The 23,028-nt window shown below is 38.3% G+C and overlaps 1 protein-coding gene across 2 annotated transcripts; it reads left to right on the plus strand.

Moving 5' to 3' along the window:
* The first annotated feature begins 524 nt into the window (after window positions 1-524).
* On the plus strand, window positions 525-22,797 carry LOC140506926 (inosine-uridine preferring nucleoside hydrolase-like). 2 transcript variants are annotated; one of them, XM_072614619.1, is made up of 6 exons: window positions 525-602; window positions 15,005-15,198; window positions 19,474-19,650; window positions 19,916-20,027; window positions 21,255-21,391; window positions 22,352-22,797. In XM_072614619.1, the coding sequence occupies exons 2-6, from the start codon at window positions 15,007-15,009 to the stop codon at window positions 22,700-22,702; spliced, it is 969 nt and encodes a 322-aa protein (XP_072470720.1). In that variant the 5' UTR covers window positions 525-602; window positions 15,005-15,006; the 3' UTR covers window positions 22,703-22,797. The 2 variants fall into 2 exon arrangements, with proteins under 2 accessions (XP_072470720.1, XP_072470719.1); XM_072614618.1 differs by lacking the exon at window positions 525-602 and adding an exon at window positions 9,447-9,617.
* The last annotated feature ends 231 nt before the right edge of the window (window positions 22,798-23,028 follow it).

Below are 23,028 nucleotides of genomic sequence, written 5' to 3' on the forward strand. Positions count from 1 at the left end.
CACAGAGCCTAGTTTCCCTTTCACCTTCAAAGCTAACATTCTGCACAAAGAAAAACAAATTACAAGAAATGGTGGTAGCCTATTTGGATGTCTACTCTCTAATCCATGTTGAAGCTTCAGCAGCTTGTCTGAACAAGTTTGGTTGGTTTGCCTCCATGTCTTTCTTCTGATTTAATATTGACTGATCTTTGCTCAGATATTTTGATGGTCTATATGTAGACATTTGACTTGGAAATTACTTCCATTTCATAATCAGTCATTTCCTATCAATTAAAATGTGATCAAAGAAGCAATGTTATCTGGTAAACAGAGCCGATCTCAAAGTTAGAAAAATCAGGGGTAAAGTCCCTCCTCTGACACGTACTAACTATGTGATGCTAGACCAATCCCTTTCTCCCTTTCAGTGCTCAGAACTGCGGGTCTAAGATGAAGGTCACCATTATGACATCTCAGCATCAAGGCCACTATCACTTTTTTAGCGGTGGACAGAACTAAGTGAAGGTATTTTACTCTAAAATCTAAGAGTGAAAATGGTTCTTTGATGACCAAAGAATTCGTCATGAAATGATTTATCTACAAGTGATGAGTCACTCTGTATTAAGGTAGGCTATCCTGTTGCTGGGACCAAAATCAGAACCTTTCTAGCATAGTAGAATACACAATAGCTTGTGCTCATCTTTTAAGGCAGAATCAGCTAAAACTGATTCTAAGATAAATTTTGTTGACTTAGGGACATAAGACAAGAGCAACAGCACAGGAAAGAGTCTGATGGAGAGGGGGGCTATGGTACCTCAGAGGTGAAACCCACCACAGCTTTAGTCATGCAAGAATGAAGCAATCCACTTCCCATATTTCCAGAGACAATTGTGCTTGTAGTTTAGGAAGCCTTTGTTATAAGTCACACCCATCAGAGTGAATGATCAAAATCTTTAGTTGTTTGTTGTTCAGTTGTGTCTGACTCTTTGTGACCCCATTTGGGATTTTCTTGGCAAAGATATTAAAGTGGTTTGCCATTTTCTTTTTTTTAGCTCATTTTACAGGTGAAGAAACTGAGGCAAACAGGGTAAAGTGACCTAACTAGAGTCATACAGCTAGTAAGGGTCTGAGGTCAGATTTGAACTCAGGAAGGTGAGTTTTCCTGATTCCAGGCTGGCGCTGTGTCTACGGTGCCAGTTTCTGACTTCCGCTGCTCCTAGGGGCCTCCAAATTCCCCCACTTGGTGGTGGTGTTTTGTTTTATAACAACCCAGGGCTTTCACAGGTGAGCCTCCCATGTCTCTTGTCTCTGCATACAGAATGCTGAAGGCTACAAATTAAACTGGCCACCTCCTTTCTGATAGACCTTGCAGGGAGAGGAGAGGTACATCTCACTTTCTGTACAGTTCTTGAGTAAAGGAAGTAATTTTCTTAGTTTTTTTGTTGAATTTCTCGGTTTCAATATGGTCTGGTGCATACTTCAAGGTTTTAGTGGAGTAAACGTATGGGGATTGAGTGGCTGTACAAGTGGCCATCTTGGCAAGAAGTCTCTGGGGTTTATTTTCGGTGGAGATTTTAAAATTACAGAATTCCAACATCTTGCTTGAGATCCCTTAGCTATATCTAGGTTCATCTTTATTTTTTCTTGTAATTTGTTTTTCTTTGTGTAGAATGTTAGCTTTGAAGGTGAAAGGGAAACTAGGCTCTGCTGTAGCTAACTATTAATCCATTTATCCCCCAACCAGAGAATCAAACTCACCCAGAAAAAATGACCCAACACTCATTTTAACCCCAAAGTTCATTACAGAGACTCATTTTTCCTCCTAAGCAGAGGAATTGCTGACAATTTGGATACCTGAGGAAGCAGTAGGAAATATGCCTTCAAATCAGTTTTTCAGACAAATTCAGTTGATGGCAGCATCTAGAGAAGAGCAGTTTAAGAATACTGAGATGCCTCTGTTGGGAGACTGCTGCCTGGAATGTTGAGAGTAGTATAGAAAAGGACCAACCTGTGGAAGCACTCACCTAGAGTCTCTAGAGGTTGGGGAGGGCATCTGATATAGTCTTCTGTTTAAACTACTTACTCGTTTTAACTAGTTACTGCTCATAATTGTTTCTACCCACTGATGTAGTGTACTGTTAGTACTCTCTAAATTTTTGCACCCTGGGTAAAAACTCTGACCATGCTATCCTAGTTATACCTCTACTAAAGAGTGTATAAATAGGATAAGAACCTGGCATTCCATGGTAGCTTCTTCTGAATAATAATTTTTAAAATTACACTTGACTACATACTAGCTTCAGATTAGTGTGCTTTCCTGATCACATCATATGGGGGACTGAGGTTGGTTATGGGGATCAGTTCAAGTAAACCTAGTATAACCAGGAGATCATTAGATACAGTAACAGCAATATTTTAAAGATGATCAATTGTGAAAAACTTGGTTACTCTAATCAGTACAATGATCCAAGACAATTCTGTAGAACTCAGGATGAAAAATGTTATCCACCTCCAGAGAGAGAATTGATGAACTGTGAGTGCAAACTGAAGTGTGATGAAGTATAATTTTTCACTTTCTTTTCCTTGCTTTTTTTTTTTGCAACATGGCTAATATGGAAATATGTTTTGCATGATTCATATGTATAACTGATACCATATTGCTTGCCTTCTCAATGTGTAGGAGAGGAACTAAAGGCAGACAATTTGGAACTCAAAATTTTTTTAAAAGAATGTTTAAAATAAATAATAATTTTGTGACATTTACTCAGTGGTGAATAAACCCATTTATCCAAGCTGATAGCAAATAATCAGAGAAGTTATACAGGTTAAAATATACCACACAATTCATAGAGCAAATGAATCTCCCACTGGGAATGAGATGTCTTAGTTCAGCTTGCGAGAAAGAAGGTCCCTAATCTAATTGAGAAAGAAATTCCCCAAATTCCCTAGTTCAAATAAGCTAGAAATGGTGATATGTTGGAGGTATCAATTCTTCTACATATTGGCTTTTTTCCATAGTCTTTCCTTCCAGGAATTTCTTTGTAAACATAGTCTGAAACCTTTCTTGAAGCCAAAAGCCAGACTAAGAACTCTCTTTTGCCAAGTTTTCTCTCCAATTGTGCCTTTCACCAAAGACATGGAAAGTCGAATTATCATTTTTTTCACCAATGGGGAACATTTTATGCAAATACCCAGAAGTGAACATGAGGTTACATAATACAGTTGTTCATGTTATCTCTCCCATTATAATGTAAACTCTTTTAGGGCAGGCATTGTATTTTTCTTTGTATCTTTATACTTAGCACAGTGCCTGGCACATAGTAATTGATTAATAAGTGCTTTTTCATTCACTCATTTCATTTCATTCATTCATTTCATTTTATTCATTCATTTGTTCATTCACTTCTGGGACCCTAGCCTGGTCCCTTCCTTTTGGCCAACACTCCAATTCACACCACAGTCTTCCTATTTCTTTGTCAAACACTTCAGGATCATGAGGGTAGAAGAGTTGGTACCCATAGAGGGCATAATCACTGTGAGCTCCCCAACTCTGTCCTCTGAGGCAGTGGGATACAGAGAAGCTCTCCTACCACCATCTTAGTAAGATGATTGGAACTGATGACTCTCTATGCACCCAAACAATGACCAGCTGAAATGGAGTCAAGGTGAAGAAGATAGCTGTAGGAATTTGACCCTAAAGAGTTCCATGAGGCACCTGTTCCAGAGGGGTTCTGTAGTACCTCTTGGAAAATTATTAATCATACTTCCTAAGTATGATGACTACTGGCTACACAGTTTATAATCTAGTTAAGAAGACCAGATGAAGAAAGTAGAAGCATTAAAATAGAATGAGTTGGAGGTTGGCATAGGAAGAGGAGAGGAGAGGAGAGGAAAGGGGGGAGGGAGAAAAGGAACTTAGGCTTTCATTTTCTTCCCTCCAAGTCATCTTTCCTTCAGGTGGGAGGAAAGGAACTGGGATGAATAGAATTTTGCTTGTTGTCTGGAGATTCTTTCTCCTTCTCTGCTCTCTTGAATCAGTTTCTTCAGCTCCAATTGTGCAATATGGAAGTCTCAGGTTTACATAGGTCCCTTGTGTCTATAATTAGTTGCCCAGCTAGGTCTTTCTCTCCAAAATGGCTGGATCAGGAGAACAGACAGCAGAGACAAAAATAAGGCTAACAGGGTGTGAGTATGGGTGTGGGGGTAGTGTCTAGGAGCCAGAGTACAAAGACAGATAAAAGGCAAGAGGGATACCAAATCTGAAACACAGAGCACAGCAGCTTTGGAACCCAGATAAGAAGACATAAAATGTAAGTTTCTTAAGGATGGATACCATTCCATTTTATCTTTGTACTCCAAGCACCTAACATAGCACCTTGTACGTAGAAGATGAAGGAGTATTGAAGGAAGCCAGGAAAACCAAGAGGTAGAGGAAAGAAGGTAGAGGATGACAGGTTTGGGGTATGACCAAAGCCATATAAGTCTGGCTCCAGCATCTCATTGTATCTTGGAGATGACCTTTAGTTCATGAAGACTAAGCCAATGGAACACAAACTCTGGCAAGTTTTACCAAGCTGGAAAGGTTTCCAGGGTGGACTCAGTGAAAGAAGAACTATATGTCTGTCCATCAGAAGACCAGCCTAGCTCTTCATCAAAATGTCTGCCATCAGGGGATGATTTTTTTAAACTACAGAAGATCTACTGAGGCACAAAGGCTTCCTCTCTGCATTGGTCAAGGAAATACCCACACCAATGAAAGCAAAGGGCCTTAGAAAGACTTATTGTCTTTGACCATGAAGACAGCAGATTTGAACACATGGAAGATGATTATGTGAAATAGCAGTAACAGTAAATGACATGCAGCTGCTGCTTGTCTTTTGGATTTCATACAATACCTGTCACTAATGTCCATCATAAAGTTTTCTGGTTTCCATATTCATATTAAGTATGGACCTCCTTGAAGTGATGCAAAGTGAAGTGAGCAGAACTAGGAGAATATTGTACACAGTAACTGCAATATTGAAAGATGATCAACTGTGAATGACTTAGCTATTCTCAGCAATACAATGATCCAAGACAATTCCAAGGACTTAATGATGAAAAAATGCTATCCATATCCAGAGAAAGAACTGATGGAGTCTGAATGCAGATCAAAACATTTTTTAAAAACTTTTTCTTCAGTGCGACAGAGCGCAACCCAGTGTGGCCCACACAGCTCTGGAAGGGACAGGACCAGGAACAGACTTCAGAGAGCCATGGCCTGCAGCAGATTACTCATATTACTCAGCCACTCCCAGATTACTCAACCCACAAACGCCACAGACAGTTTTAAAGGTCAGTGGGAGGACTGGATCACCAGCAGCAGCCACTGCATCGTCAGCTTCCTTTGGAGCCCTCTGCCTAGAGCCCTTGGGGGGGTGGGGGGGTGGGGGAACTGAGAAGCTAATGTGAATCTCAGCCCTGAGCGGCAGCTCTGGGAGATCTCTGCCTAAAGCCTCTGGGGGAATTGAATCACTGATCTGAATCTCAGCACTCGGCCCTGGGGTAAGGAGGAACTCTGGTGTGGTGGAGTTGGAGGCTGTGGTGGTGAGGGAATTCTAATTACAGATTCTGGGCAGAAAAGTTTTTGGTTGCTCCCAGACCAGTGTGCAGGCCAGGAGAGGATGTGCCCTTGATTGTACCACCTTAGAGGAACTGAGAACTTACAGGTCCCCAGAGTATACCTTCCTCTTGACAAAGGACTCAAAAGTCAAGTAACTGACTGGGAAAATGTACGAAAAAGGTAGAAAAAAGACTATAGAAGGTTACTTTCTTGGTGAACAGGTATTTTCTTCTCCTCTTTTGGATGAGGAAGAACAAAGCATAAGATCAGAGGAAGTCTAGGTTTCTGTGTTCAAAACCTCAAAAATAATATGCAATGGTCTCAGGCCATGGAAGAGCTCAAAAAGGATTTTGAAAATCAAGTAAGGAAAATCAAGTAAGGAGGAAAATTAGGTAGAGAAATAAGAGCAATGCAAGAAAATCATGAAAGGAAGTCAACAGCTTGCTAAAGGAGACCCCCAAAAAATGCTAAAGAAAATAACACCTTTAAAAATAGGCTAACTCATTTGGCAAAAGAGGTCCAAAAAGCCAATGAGGAGAAGAATGCTTTAAAAAGCAGAATTAGCCAATTGGAAAAGGAGGTTCAAAAGCTCACTGAAGAAAATAGTTCTTTAAAAATTAGAAAGGAGCAGATGGAAGCTAATGACTTTATGAAAAACCAAGAAATTACCAAATAAAGCCAAAAAAATGAAAAAATAGAAAATAATGTGAAATATCTCATTGGAAAAACAACTGACTTGAAAAATAGATCCAGAAGAGACAATTTAAAAATTATAGGACTACCTGAATGCCATGATCAAAAAAAGAGCCTAGACATCATCTTTCATGAAATTATCAAGGAAAACTGCCCTAATATTCTACAACCAGAGGGCAAAATAAATATTGAAAAAATCAACTGATCACCTCCTGAAAGAGATCCAAAAAGAGAAACTCCTAGAATATTGTAGCCAAATTCCAGAGTTACCAAGTCAAGGAGAAAATATGCAAGCAGCTAGGAAGAAACAATTTGAGTATTGTGGAAATACAATCAGAATAATACAAGATCTAGCAGCTTCTACATTAAAGGATTAAAGGGCTTGGAATATGATATTCTAGAAGTCAAAGGACCTAGGATTAAAACCAAGAATCACCTACCCAGCAAAACTGAGTATAACACTTCAAGGGAAAAAATAGTCATTCAATGATATACAGACTTTCAAGCATTCTTGATGAAAAGACCAGAACTGAATAGAAAATTTGACTGTCAAACACAAGAATCAAGAGAAGCATGAAAAGGTAAACAGGAAAGAGAAATCATAAAGGACTTTCTAAAGTTGAACTGTTTACATTCCTACAAGAAAAGATAATATTTGTAACTTTTGAGACTTTTCTCAATATTTGGGTAGTTGAAAGGATTATACACACACACACACATACACATATGTACAGACAAAAAACACAAAGTGAGTTAAATAAGAAGGGATGATATCTAAAAAAATAAATTAAGGGGTGAGAAAGGAATATATTGGGAGGACAAAGGGAGAAATGGAATGGGGCAAATTATCACTCTTAAAGGAGGCAAGAAAAAGCTTTTTCAGAGGAGGAGAAAAGGGAGGTGGGGAGAGGAAAAAAGGAAATCTTACTCTCTTCACATTTGACTTAAGGAGGGAATGACATGCTCACTCAGTTTGGTATGTAAATATCTCTTGCACTACAGAAGGGTAGGGGAGAAGGCGACAAGGGGGTAAGGGGGATGATAGAAGGGAGGGCAAATGGGAGAAGGGTGTAATCAGAAGTAAACACTTTTGGGGAGAGAAGGTCAAAAGAGAGAATAGAATAAATGAGGGCAGGATAGGATGGAGGGAAATATAGTTAGTCTTACACAACATGACTATCATGGAAGTCTTTTGCAAAACTACACATATATAGCCTATATTGAATTGCTTGCCTTCTCAGTGGGGATGGGTGGGGAGGGAGGAAGGGAGAGAAGTTGGAATTCAAAGTATTAGGAATGAGTGTTGAGAATTGTTTTTGCATACAACTGGGAAATAAGAAATACAGGTAGTGGGGTATAGAAATCTATCTTGCCCTACAAGGAAAGAGAGAAGAAGGAGATAAGGGAGGTGAGGGGTGTGATAGAAGGGTGGGCATATTGAGGGAAGGGGTAATCAGAATGCAAGATGTTATGGGGTGGGAAGAGGGGAGAGGTGGGGAGAAAATTTGGAACTCAAAATTTTGTGGAAATGAATGTTGAAAACTAAAAATAAATAAATAAAGCAAAAAAAAAAACCTTTTTCTTTTTTGATCTGTGTACTTTTTTGCAACATGGGTGGTTTGTGGAACTGCATATGTATAACTTATCTATCTCAAAGTACTTGCCTTCTCAGTGAAGGAGGACAGAATTTGGACCTCTAAAGTTTTTTTAAAAATGAATATTAAAAATTGTTTTTACAAGTAAGTAAGTAAAAAAACAAAATAAAATATTCTTTTACAAAAAAGGTAAGATGGTGCATGCCATCCACATCCAGAGAAAGAACTATGGAGTCAGAATGCAGAGTGAAGCAGACTTTTCTTTTTTGTTTTGTTTTTTCTTTCTCATGGTCTCTCCCATTTGTTATAATTCTTCTATGCAACATGACTAATATGAAAATGTGTTTAATAGGAATGTATGTGTAGAGACATATCAGATTGCACACTGTCTTGGTGAGGGAAGAGAAGAAAATTTAAAACTTGTGGAATTGAATGTTGAAAACTAAAAATAAATCATTTTTTTAAAAAGGCAAGTCATGAACCTCTCTGACCCTCTAGGATCTCTTCTAGTTTGAAGATTCTATGAAAATGGAACTTTTATTCTTGACATTAGAGGCAGCAGTCAAAGAGGATGTGGTTTCTTGCTTTTCTTCTTGAGAGCATTTTTTCTTCTGCCTCTTAGGTTCTTGCATATGTTTATCTAGGGAACAGGTGAGTATAAACTAAATGGAAAACATGAATATCATCAAGGATATTAATTAATTAATCTAGTAGGGAGTAGATCAGTGATTTCCTCATCCACAGATAGATGCAAATCTTCCCTTTCTTGTCAATGTACAATCTTAGAGGTTGCCTGGAGCACTTAGAGGGTAAATGCATGTGTCAGAGGCACATCATCATGCTACTTTTCATCAAGCTTATTCAGTCTTAATGTAGTTTTAAACTTATAATGTTTAAGTTTACAAAAGCTTTAAAAAGCTTCTAAACTTTCCAAGTGCTTTATAAATTAATAAACATTTAAAAGCTTTATAAACTTTATTAATTCATAAAACTATAATTTTCATAAGCTTAAAACTGCCCTAAGACTTTGGGACATGCTATAGGTTTTCTCATTTGATTTCTATCCTGGGAGATACATACCATTATTATCCCCATTTTACAGATGAGGAAACTGAGGCTGAGAGAGATTGAGGCTCCACCAGAGTCACTATCTAGATGAAAAATGCAGGATTTGAACTCGGGTCATATTGGCTCCAAGTCTAACACTCCATGTGCTTCCTCACCCAGGTGCCTATTTTTTTCCCTCTTGCAAATAAATTGCCCATTTCCTTAAATTAGGACATGGTTTTTCATTCCAGGAGGAGGCAAATTCCTCATTTTTTCATCGTCTTGCACAGTTTGAAACATGTCTTAGGTCTCTGCAGGAGAGGAGTGTGTGGGTTGTGGAAAAGAATCATTTTAAACGAATTTTCATTAGAGAAACCTCCCTCCCTCCCTCCCTCCCACTCCCTCTTTTTCTCTCTCTCCCTCCTTGCATTTCAGTCAAATCCCTTTCCTCGTTCCTAGCCACTGCTGAAAAACTTGGCTTCGGGGCTCAGATATCACTATGGTAACCTCGGTCATCTTGGACACCTGTCGTCATTCTTCGGGCTGGGGGTGGATTCACTGACACTGTGACAGTGCCCAAGGGGCCGTCTGGACAGGGACTTAAAGGCATCTTGGGGCCATGAGCCACCCAGCTCGGAGCTGACCACCCAGCCACTAGATCGCAGGCTCCTGACGTTTGACGAGAGTGCCGCGAGTTTCCAACGGTAGTGTTCCCACAACCGCGGATGGCCCTTAAAGTGCGCTTGGAAGGACTAGGGCGCACTGGGAGGGAGAAGAGGGAGGAGGAGCGGGAAGGCTCTGGGGCGGATGGGGCCGTGTGGTTCTCTAGGGCTGGTGGAAGCTAGGGGTGGGGCTGGACAGGAGAAGGACCGGGGTGGGCAAAGGGGCTCTGGCGCACAGGAAGGAAGCCCCGGCTCTCCATCCTTGACAGGGCACTCCATCCCCGGCAGGGCATGGACTGAAGGCGAGCACAGAAGCGCATAGACATATATATCCCGCGGGGGTTTAAGTGGATCTGTGAAACTAAAGGAAGTGGGATTTGACTAGGCTCTGGGGATATGGGGGGAGGGAGAGGTGCCTTTACTTCGGTTCTGAGACCAGTGCTAGTAATGCAGTGGAAAGAGGGTTTGATCAGGAACCAGGGGACCTGCTGTGGGATTTGGGCTCAGCCCCTTACAAGTTGTGCGACCATGGACCATGTGTGACTAACGCTCGGAAGTGACTTGTCCAAGGTCCAACAGGTAGTAAGTACGTACCTGAAGTAGGAAGTATAAATATAAGGAGTATTCAAGGCAGTAATGACATGATTAACTATTACAGGAATAATTAACAATTTCATTAAATATTACAACTGTTACCTCCTTCCCCAGGTTGTGAGAATAAACAAAGTGAATAGTGATTATCATTATTTCCAGGACGAGGCAAACATTTATTTGGGGCTTATTCTGTGCAAAGTACTAAGTGTTTTACAATAATTATTTCATTTAATCCTTGCAACAGCCCTGTAAGGTAGGTGCTGTTCTCCCCATTTTACAGATGAGGAAACTGAAGTTGTGACTTGCCCAGGGTCCCACAGCTAGTAAGGGTCTAAGGTCAAATTTGAACTCAGCTCTTTCGGGCTCCCGGCTCTATCTACTGAGCCACCTTATCTGTTAAACGCTGTCAAGAAGAGGAAGAATGGTACCATTTATGCTAAAATATTTGCATTAGCACTTTTTGTAGTGGAAAGAACAGGAAACAAAGCAGATGCCTATAAAATGGGAAATGACTAAACAAGTTGTACAGGACTGCAATGAGATCTTTCCCAGTAAAAAAATAATGAATTCAGAGAAGCATGGGAAAACTAACATGAACTGATGCTGAGTGCAGAAACAAGTAAACAACACACACAATGACTAACAATGATGTAAGTGTAAACGTCCTCATCAAATACAGAAATTAAATTCTGTGTAATTATAATGATCAACCCTGGCATAGGGACATGAGAATGCATATTTGCAGAGGGGAGGAATCATGAGTGTGGAATATTGTAGATGTTGGATTACACTGGTACGTTGCTTAGTTTTGTTGGACTGCCTTCCCCCTCTCTCCTTTTTTGTATTACTTGTTAAAGAGATGGTTCTTTGGGTAGGGGAAGGGGAGTGACATTTTGGGAAGAAGTAACAGCAGAGGAGAGCTAGGTGGCAGAGAGCGTAGAGCACTGGGCTTAAATCATGAAGGCTCATCTACATGAATTCAGATCTGGCCTTACACACTAGCTGTGTAACCCTGGGCAACCCTATTTGCCTTAGTTCCTCATTTGTAAAAAAAATGAAGTAGACAAGGAAATAACAAATTATTCCAGTATCTTTGTAAAAAAACCCCACAAAACCCCAAAATGGGGTCACGAAGAGTTGGACACAACTGAAATGACTGAAAAGCAGCAAAGGGTGAGCTTTTGCAGGTTCTATATAACACAGACCAAGGACAATCAGTCATCAGGGTGCCAGCCTAGCTAACTGTCCTGGAAGAATCTCTTCACCTGAGGACTGGCCAACACATGACTTTCTTTGGTCACAGAAATTGAACAGCAGACTGAAAGGAGTAATGGAAAGAGGACTGGATTCAGAGTCCATAAAATCTGAAAATCCCACCATCTTATGAAGTCATCAGATTCGGGGGAAGAAGGGAATGTAAATAATTCCAGGCCCACAGATTTAAAGCTAGAAGAGTGGTTAGAAGTCATCTAGTCCAAGCCCCTTGTTTGGCAGTTGAGTAACTGAGAGATGAGATCACTTCTTTGAGGACATACAGTAAAGATCAGAGCTTGGATCTGACTCCAGGGCTTTTTTGACTCTAAATCCAGCATTTTCTATTACCTTGCTTCCTAAGTACAAATGATTTTCTGCCACAGAGTTCGCAAGCTACTTGGAAAGACAAGACTGAGGAAACAAAAGCTGAATAAAATAAAATACAGAATGTATCATAGCATTTGGTGACTTGAGTGTCTGATTAGGATACACCAGGGATGGGGAATCTGCAGCCTGGAGGCCACATGTGACCTTCTAGGTCCTTGGGTCGGGCCAAGTTTTACAGACCAAATCCTTTATTAAGGGGATTTGTTCTATGAAGTTTGGATTCAGTCAAAGGGCTGCACTCAAGGACCTAGAGGGTCACATGTGGCCTTGAGGCCACAGGTTCCTGGTTTAGACAATAAGTTTTAAGAGATTTCATCAGAGGACAGAACTTAGACTTGGCAAATCACTCCACTTTGCAGCTTGGTCTCAACTCCATGGAACAAGATGGCCTTGGTGCCCTCTCCTCCTCATTTTCTTCTTTTTTCTCTTGTGTGTTGTCTTCTATAAGCTTGTAAGCTTCTTGAGAGTAGGCATTGTCTTACTTTTCTTATTTGTATTCGCAGCACTTAGCATGGTGCCTGGAATGTAGGTGCTTAATAAATGTTACTGAAGTTTCATGGATAGGTGAGGCCTAAGGTGGGCTCAAGAGAATGGACACTGTGACAGAAGGAAGTTCTTTGCAGACTTTACTTCACTGGGAAATAGAAAAGATGGATCACAGGTACATACTACTTAATTTGCTGAATACAAGGTAAAGTAGAATCCATCTGGATTGAGTCTATAACACGGCTGAGCCAATAAGATAATGTTGCCCTCTGTAGACAACAACCACACAAGTCACATGAATTTGTTTGTGGACATAGATAGGTTTATGATGATCAGGTCATCCCCACCAGAAATTAGGAAGAGTGATCCTTGAGGATCCAGGACTTGGTGATCAATGAAGATTATATAAGTAATGGTAGAAACTGTAGCATATCAGAGCAGGCTGCGAACATTTTGCACTTACCAAAAAACACAGCCAGACATAACAAGTGGCTACAATTAGATCTCAGACACTCATGAATTTTCAAGAACAGACAAATGAATATTCATATTAAAGTACAGACCTTAAAATATCCTTGAGTACTCAACCAATACATAATACTGGGACTTGAACAGACTGAACTATTATACGCAGTTGCCCAGACATAATAGTGGTCCATGAAAACTTAAGAATAATATTTTTAATAAGTGTGGCCAAACTACACAAATACTAAAAATCTCTAAGATGAGTAGAAAAAAACTTTTTCAAAATGCAGAGGTCTAGCAGAAGAAATTTAAAAAATAATTCTTGAACAGGATGAGGTACATATGCTCATCATTCTGCCTGCTGCCACTGGAGTTCAGGATGTTTTTAGTGAACCTACAGTGGGGGAGTTTGTATCTGAATATATTTATTCGACTACAAAAGGCAGTTATTTTATCCACCTGTGCAATTTGTCTGCAGAGCATTAAAAATGTATCATCTTTAAAATTATCTAATTCCCAAAGTATTAAGTATAAAAAAGGAGAATTGTCCCAGGACTGTTTCTACCTGAACTCAATAGGACAAGGTGAGAAGAATAATTTTTCATTAATAATAACTGTAACAATAATCTATATGGGTATCATCTATATACAAACTGATGGCATCCTTGATGAGGGTATCAACCATACAGGCTCTCCCAAGACATATTCAATAGTGAACCACATCTTTACTATCTCATAACTGATGAAAAGATGTATAGATATAATCTTATTATCCTTAATGCTTGTTGATTATGGAAAGCCTTATGGGCTCTTTTACAACAGAATGTCTCCCATTCATTTGTCAAAGTCATTCAAGATTCCTTTGGAGATGGAATAATAGGAACAGCCCTGTTCAGTTACCCTCTGATAATAAATACCAGTTGGGGTGTAAACTAGGAAGACGTACACTCAAAAAAAAAAAGCATTCACCACTATGATGGAAGAGATACAGCGGAAAGGCCATCCCAGTCACGCTGAGGTCATCCAGATGCTCCTATTTACTGATGACATGATGTTGACTGCATCAAATCCCAAGACTTGGCAGAGCTTCCTAGAAGACATCTGTGACCATATAAAGGGCTTGCCCATCCACAGAGAAAAGACCAAGTGAAGGAAGACTATCTAGTGTTCAGATTTCAAAAGGACCCCTCATAGAACTTATCTAATAGTATGTATATCTGGAACAGAGTTGAAAAGGAGAGAATAAGCTGGATTGTTTCCAGCAAACTGAGAAGCACTCTCACTGGCCTCCAAACTTCTCATAATGGATAACGGCAAAGGCCCATCATTTCAATACAAACTTTACACCTGGGTTGCTATATGGCATTGAGACCTGAAAGGTGAATGGTGGGTGTGAGCAGGCTGCAACACGTCACTTTGAAGATTGAGAGAAAAGGATGTCATCAAAAAATAGTATGACAAAGAGAAAATGAGTCGGTCTTGTGGTGAAAGTAGGGGAGAACAGGTGGATAGTTTTGAGTACTCCTCTAGTATCACTAAGATGTCAGGAAAAAAATGAGGAAAGTCTCCAGCATGTCGGGTTTCCCCTGCATCAAACTTTTGGGAGATTATGGATAAGAGTTGCACAGAATAAATAGGCATGGATGGGTTTTAATTCGCATTATTGCAAGCACTCCTTGTACCAGTAATAATGATAATAATGTTAATTTCTAAATTGTCTCAGAGATGTTTACAGTGAGTCTAAAGAAGTGAACTTAGTTTTTTTAATTACAAAAAGCTATCATCTTGTCTATATGAACAACATTCTAAAAAATATGAAATATAAAAGAATAGCGGGAAAGCTACTTGTGTTCAGATCATTGCTATCTAAACTCCATGAAAAGAGACGTAGAATGATGTAGCGATAACTATTAGGTCTCACATTTACATTACACTTTTTAAGGTCTGAAAAGCTCTTTCCTAACAACAGTTCTGTAAAGTAAGTAAGTGTTATTATCCTTCATTTACACAGGAGGAGACAGACCCTGAGAGGAGAAATGATTTAGCCTGGATCACACAGTGTCTGAAATGAGATTCAAACTCAGGTTTCCTGACTCATAAAGTCAAGGAATTAAACTGAATTGAAAAACACAAATATATACTTAAATAAGATGTCATTAAAACATCAAACTGACATTTTCTTCATAAAAATGTACTGATTTCATTGCATTTACATTTATTGTATGCCTGTTTTGTTTTGGTAGAAATGGCATCAGTAGAAAAGAAATTACTGGTGATTGATGTGGATGCTGGTGTAGATGATGCTGTTGCCTTAATGATGGCTCTGGGAGCACCTAACGTTGAAATTCTGGGGATCACTTGCTGTTTTGGGAATACTTCAGTGGAAAACGTGTGTAAAAATGTCCTTCGGGTGTTACAGAAGTGTAACAGCTTACAGGTAATTTATTTGCTTTGCAAGATCAAACTTTATCCCTAATAATTAAAAAAAATTTTTTTTGCTTACTGAAAGTCCACCTTTGCTTCCTTTCACTTTCTCCCAAACACATAAACTAAAAAAGAAAAACAAAACTCTCATAATAAACATGCAAAATCAGTTAAAACAAATTTCCAGACTGGCCATGACCAAAGAAAACCTCTCTCAATCTACATGTTAAGTCTATCACATCTCTCTGTTGGGGAAGCTGGGGAGCTTTTCATCATGAGTCCTTTTGAATCATGATTGGTCATTGTGTTGATCAGCATTATTAAATCTTCTGAAGTTCTGCTCAATTCTTTCCTGGTTTTTCTAGAACTGCCCACTTCATTTCCTAGAGCACAATAGTATCCTATCACATTTACATACCATGGTTTGCCCAGTTGTTCCCCAATTGAAGGGAACTCACTGAGTTTCCATTTATTTGGTACCACAAAAAGAATGCCTCTCTATTTTTTATCTGTGGGCTATCTCTATTGGATTACACACAGAAGTCTTGTAGGCATGATTTCTGATTGAATGTAGCTACATGTTTAACATACAAACTGCGCGCAATGGATTTGTTCCAGTCTCTCCCAACCACCCTCCTTGCCCCACTTCCCACAGTTGGCCTAAATCTACTTCATTAAGGTTTGAGGTTATTTGACTTTAAGCTCTCTCTGCTCAACTTTTAGTTTCTCATTCTCAATATCATCACCCACCTTTCCCTCACAAACTCCTCATTTATTTGCACCCTTGAACCCATTCCCTTCTCTCCCTTCCAGGACCTTTCTCCCCCAATCATTTTCTTTCAATCTTTCCCTCTCAGTTTTAGCTTTTTCCTAAATATGCTCAGATTTCCCCAGTACTTTAGGTGTTTATTTTTCAAAGACCCTTTCCTTGACCCTTCTAGCCCCTGGCCCAACTCTCCACTTGACTGTTTACTGTTCTGGAGATGTATCTACTTCATATTGTGGCAGAAGAAAGTCTAGGTTCAGAAATCATGGGGAAGACTGTGGAAATGACAGCCACGATTTATTAGGAAAAAGAATTTTATTAAACCGATAGAAAAGCTAAATGAGAAGGTTAAATTTCTCACAGCAGGGTAAGGCCCCAGTAATCTCACAGAAAACAGGTCAGCTAATGGGGAGCTCCCCGAATCATGAATAGGACTACTGACCTAGGCCAAAGCAGCACTTTTTATTTGAAATTGAGTTCTATCAAGGAATCAATCAGCTCATTCATTGTAGAAGACTCCATAGGTGCCACCCAATGGTTTAACACCTGTTTGTTATACAAGCCATAATGACAAGTAAGATAATTTTGGGTTGAGGTCAAAGGTCTGAGAGATATACCTTTTGTGGAATCTTTTTATATGATAAACTTTTCTGCAAAATTTCCTGTTTGCTAAGACTAGTTTTAACTCAATTATTTTTGCATAGTTGGGAGGGGTGTTTCCATTTCCCCCATTTTCCTGAAATGGCAATCTCCAAGGTCACCAATGGCAGAGGAAAACAAAATTCTGTGTTTTTAATAAAACTTGGCTTTTAAAAAAATGGAATTTTAAAATACATAATCAGCAGAAGTCCCAAGATATTGAAATTTTACACAATTCACTGAACCTCTTCACCATCTTTGATTTTCTGTAGCTAGAATGCTCTGGGACCTCAATTTTCTGCAGAAATGCTCCCATTCTTAATCTCTTTTCTGTCTCCTAAGCTAGAAATGAGAGCACAAAAGTGACTTCTGCCTGAGCCAGTATGATGTATTAGCTACCATGGACTAGAATGAAAAACAACTTTTAAGTTTGGGGGTGGCAGCAGTAAGGGGAGCTACCATATTCCCAGATGTGGGTACAGATATCTGCAGTATGAGGGCCAAGTCAGTCAGATGCAACCCTTATTAAACCTACTCTCAGGACAGGAAAAATCTTTTAGAAAGCTAAATATAGTTCAAAGGATATGAACAGGAAATTTTCAGAAAAAGAAATCAAAGATATCAATAGTCATATTAAAAAATGCTCTAGATCACCAATTATGCAATTAAAACAACCCTGAGGTACCACCTTACTCACCTATCAGATTGGCTAAGATGACAGAAAAGGAAAATGACAAATGCTGGAGGGGATATGGAAAAATAGGTACACCAATGCACTGTTGATGGAACCTGTGAACTAGCCCATTCTGGAGAACAAGTTGGAACTATGTCCAAAGTTTATAAAACTGTGCCTACCCTTTGACCCAGCAATACTACTACTAGGTCTATAACCCAAGGAGATCAAAGATAAAAGAAAAGGACTCATGTGTACAAAAATATTCATAGCTCTTTTTCTAATGGCAAAATCTGGAAACTGAACAGATGCCCATTAATCAGGCAATTGCTGAACAAGTTATGACATACAAATGTGATGGAATACTATTGTGCTGTAAGAAATGATGAAGGGAATAATTTCAGAAAAACCTGGGAAGATTGATATGAACTGATGCAAAGGAAAGTAAGAACAAAGAAAACAATCTGTAACATAGTTACAACAATATTGTAAATATAAAGTATGATAGACTTAGGAATTCTGATGAATACAACAATCTACCACAATTTTGATATAAAATACTATTCATGATGGACTCAGATTGCATGCTGAAGTTCATTTTTTATTTTATTTTTCTTGCTGTTTTTCTTTTTGAACATAGCTAATGAGGAAATATGTTTTGCATGACTTCATATGTATAACAGGTATCATACGTCTTGCCTTCTTAATGGTTGGAAGGAGAGAATTTGAAACTGAACATAAAAATAAAAATACATTTTTTTTAAAAAAAGAAAGCAAAGTATCTATCAGTAGCAAATCATTCATTAGGAGAAACTGAGCCAAAATTTAATTAATGCCTCTTTTATAAACATCAGAATCATTTTTGGATATAATCCCCTCCTTCCTCTATTCCATCAGTGCCTTCAGTATTAAACTTCCTCTTGTAACAAAGTAAAACATTCAAGCCAAACCAGTCAATCCAGTGGACACATCTGATAGTGCGTGACATTCTAGACCTATAATTTTTCAATTCTCTGCTGAGAGGAGAGAAGCATGTTTCATTATCTGTTCTCCAGGTAAATTTTCTGAGTATAGTTTTTCAGAGTTCTTCTGCCTTTGTGCATTTTTTTTAATGTTACTGTAGTCATGGTGTATAGTGTCCTACTTCATTCTGCATCAGGTCATTAAAAATCTTGTTTCTTTGAATTCTGTTCATTTTTGAAATTATTATTTGCTAGATCATGGTATTCCATTTCATTCATATGTCATAATTTGTTCATCCACTCCTCCAATCAAGTGGGTACCCCTTTGTTTTCTGGTTGCTGTTTTCATCACCATACACAGCTATTTTGTCTTTTTTGACATGTATGGTCCTTCTCTGTCTGTGACCTTCTTGGGGACATATATTCCCAGATTATACCCAGGACTGGTGTGACCATTCGCAGAGGAAATTAAGTTTAGTGGGTCTTCTCATGTAATTCCAATTTGTCTTCCAGAAGGACTGGACCAATTCACAGCTCTATTGTACTGGTGGGTCTGTCTTCCCACAGATATCTAATTCTGTCATTGATGGTTTCTATCCCCAAAGACGCTTTATCAAAGTTCTATTCCTTTAGATGATATGTAAAAATGCTAAGAGTTTAGGTTCATGTTAATCTCTGTGAAAAATCAAAACCAAAATTAACTTTAGATTATCTAGGTGCTAATTATCTGTTGGTTGAACTGAGATTCATAGCTTATTCTATCTCTGCCTTGGTCATTTTTTTGTGCATATTAGCAGATCTGGGAGCAAAGATGGGCGCAGTGTTAAACAAAGTGAAATACAAACCAATAAGTTTGGTGACTTATCTACTCTGATAACTAATATACAATTAGAGCAACCCTTCTCAACTCCAAAGGACACACAATGTAAAAATCCCACAAAGTGCCTACTTCATGCAAAACTCTGTACCTGGAGTTAGGGGATACAAAAATGAATCAAACACAGTAGCTATTGCCTTGAAGTAATTAATCATCTACTAAGTGGGGATTCCAACTCAAGAACATAAACTAGAATTTGATAAACACATGAGATACAAAGGACGATGTGTCAAATTTGAGTTCATACTCTAAATTATGAGTATCAGGATACCGCATGTGACTTTTGTTACTATTAACAGTTTGAGAATTGTGACCATGGCCCTATTATTGTTATCTATTACTGTTTTTCTTATTATTTTCATTCATTTCAGATTCCAGTTTATCAAGGTGCTTCTTCCCCATTCATTAATAATATGAAAAGTGATAGTTATTTTGGAAAAGATGGCTTGGGTGATATTCCTGACCCAGATGCTCCAGGACTGGACAAACTCCAGCAAGAACACGCAGTGCCTGCAATGATCAGAATGATTAATCAACTCCCTGGCCAGGTGATCATGTCACAGTAGATATTCTCCCTCCATCCCTCACTATCTTGGATTGTGTATCTGACTTTTTTTCCCTATGATCATCTGTCATATTCTATACTCATTGTAGGAAGTAATCATTACTTGAATCCTTGAAGAGATTTTAAGTCTGTTAAGTAGAAGTTTTAGCCAAAAACAACCATGCCTTAAAAAATAACTGGTCACTCTGGCTTGCTTGTCCATTTTCTTGCTGCTTTTTAAAAAAATCACCATCAGTCTTTTTTTGTAGGTAACTTTGGTAGCCACTGCCCCTTTGACCAATCTAGCTCTGGCTGTGAAAATGGACCCAAACTTTCCTAAGAAAATTAAAAATCTGTTCATGATGGGAGGAAATATGAATTGTAAGTACATTCAAATATTATTGTCTTCCAGTTGTCAGCCATTATTTATGAAATACACAAACAAGGCATGGTAAAGTAATAGGTACTCAAGTGCATTTATTACAGAGGCAGGTATCAGGAAAGGGACTTAAGAGTAGGAAGATTCAAGTTCAAATCTAGCCTCTACCACTTATTAGATGTGTGACCCTAAGTAAGTCACCTAACCTCACTCAGACTCAGTATACTCATCTGTAAAATGGGGATGATAGCACCTCCCTGCCAGAGTAGTTGTGAGGATTAAAATTACATTTGTAAAGTGCTTTGCAAAATTTAAAGTACTTTATCAGTCAACCAGCTGTCATTTTAGCACTTACCTTTGCCGGACACTGTATTAAGTACTTTATACATGCTTATTGATGTTCAGATGTGTCTGATTCTTCAAGACCCCATTTGGGGTTTCCTTGGCAAAGATACTGGAGTAAATGGTCTGCCATTTCCTTCTCCAGCTCATTTTACAGATGAGTAAACTGAGGCAAATAGGGTTAAATGACTTGCCCAGGGTCACATAGCTAGTATCTGAGGTCACACTTGAACTTAGGTTTTCCTGACTCCAGCCCTGGCACTCTTATTCATCACACCACCACTATATCAATGCTAGTTATTTTTATTATAAAGGAATAGAAATATTTCCTGAAATACAGGGTTGAACAAGGAAGACAAAACACATGAATGCAGCAAATTCAGACATATTTTCAAATAAACAAGCCGTACAGATTATTGGGAATAAAGGGATTGAGCAGTCAGGTATCCTGTTGGCAGGTAAAGAATGGATGAGATTAAATGAGGAGAACCTCCTAGAAAATGGACTGTGAATTGAGATTTTTAAATGCCAACGAATATTTTTGGAACTCTCAGCATATTGTTATCCACCAAAGCAATGGGCATAAAATTTTTATTTTTTAAAAAATAGCTTAAGGTTTCTAAAATAGTGCAAGATGTTAACATGTTAGTTAAGAAAAAAGCATGGGGGTGGGGCAGGAGTGAGGAGTTAGGACCATGGAGGGGAGAATTTACTGGTATGTTTACCTAATTGTATTTTTAAACGTCAATTGCTCCTTTTTTCTATAGATTACAAAATTTTAAATGCATTTTAAATGTTGAGAGGACATTTATATAGATGCTACACTTTTTCATTTTGAAATTAAAAGGAAATTATAAAAATAAGAATTTATACTGTATTTTTTTTAGCCAGAGGGAATACGGATGCATGTTCGGAATTCAATTTTGCAGCAGATCCAGAAGCAGCTTACATTGTCTTAAATGAGTACATTTGCCCTACTTACATTGCAACTTGGGAATTTGTATGCATGTATACATTACCTTGGGTAAGATTTACTTTTTTTTTTTTTAAATTAACAGACTGATCCCCATAATTCACTGGAGAGTTTATGGTTACATACAGGGTTAGCTAAGGAAAACAACCTGGAAAAGTTCTATTTTCCCTTTTTATTTATACTTTTCTCACTCTTCCCAGGATCCTTTCCTTTTTGTCTTTATTTACACTGTTAGATTTTTTAAATGTTTAAGCTTATTTAATTCCCCCCCCCCCCCCTTGTTTAAGTTTGTTTCAGGCCATTTTCCCCTTCTATTATCTATCAAGAGAATACTATAGCACTTACATTTTAAATCCTCCAATCCCTAAATAGAATATTTTAGGGTCTGTGATACAAATGAAAGCTTTATATCTAGGACTTGAGGCAGCTAAGTGGAACAGTGGATAGAGCACTGGCCTTGGTCAAATGTGGCCTCAGACACATACAGACTGTGTGGTCCTGGGCAAATCATTTAACCTTGCTTGCCTTAGTTTTCTCATCTGTAAATTGAACTGGAGAAGAAAGTGACAAACTACTCCAGTATCTTTGCCAAGAAAACCCCCAAATGGGGTCACAGTTAGCCACAACTGAAACAACAAAAGAGATTGTGGTTATTCCTAAATGCCAACGTTTTTCTTCACCAGAATAATCATACAGAAGCGCTAGTTTGGGGAGATTTTGATATCATAGACTTTTTTTTGATTGCAGATTAAATTTAGTCATCATAGCACTAGTCTAAGCAGAAAAAAGGGAACAGGAAGAAGCTAATATCAGAGGTTTTTTTTAAAGTCAAGTTTATGAATACTACTATACACTTTTGGAACAAATATCAACAAATGTTTGGACTATTGCATTTCTTAAACTAAAGATAAATTGTGTAAGAAAAGAGCTAGATCATGTAAACAGATATATATTTAAATACATATATGATATACATACATTTTTGTAGCATCCTCTCTTCTTGTTCTCCAGGAATTTTATGACCAATGGACTTCACAAAATAGTAAAAAAGCCAGATTTTTGAAAGAAATCAATGCTTATACTGTGACCTGTCTGAAGAAACATGTACAGAAGTCCACCACACTGTTCTGGACACCAGGCTATACACCTTCTGACTGCTTTGCCATAGCAGCTGCAATTGATGAAAACTTTGTCACTAAAGCAATAGTCTGTGCTGTATCTGTGGAACTGACTGGCTTCTACACCCGAGGAATGATGGTTTTGGATATTGATGATAAACTTCAGAAGAAAAACAAAGTTTCAATCATGATAGAGTGCAATGAAGAAAAATTCAAGGCACTTCTGACAGACAGTTTGAAATAAAGTTTCTAACTTTAATGAAAGGGAATGGTGAACATCATAAGAGCTATTTGCTGTAATTCTGGGTGTATTCCTCTATAACATTGCATCCATTTTGGGGAGGGATATTGGGGAAGTAGGGTATGTTTTATTTCAATTAATGTTTCTTTTGGCTTATGTTCTCTTTTGAATCTATAGTATTGTAATAATGTTTCACATACTTCAGAATATCAAAATCTGTTTTAATGTGTATCTTTGTTATTGTTACTGTGAAATCAATGTGTGGCATCAATGTTTTTGTAATGAGTTAATTTGACAACAATGCTTCTGCCCTATTATCCATTTTATTC

Source organism: Notamacropus eugenii, chromosome 5 (assembly GCF_028372415.1).
Source record: "Notamacropus eugenii isolate mMacEug1 chromosome 5, mMacEug1.pri_v2, whole genome shotgun sequence".
NCBI lineage: Eukaryota > Metazoa > Chordata > Mammalia > Diprotodontia > Macropodidae > Notamacropus > Notamacropus eugenii.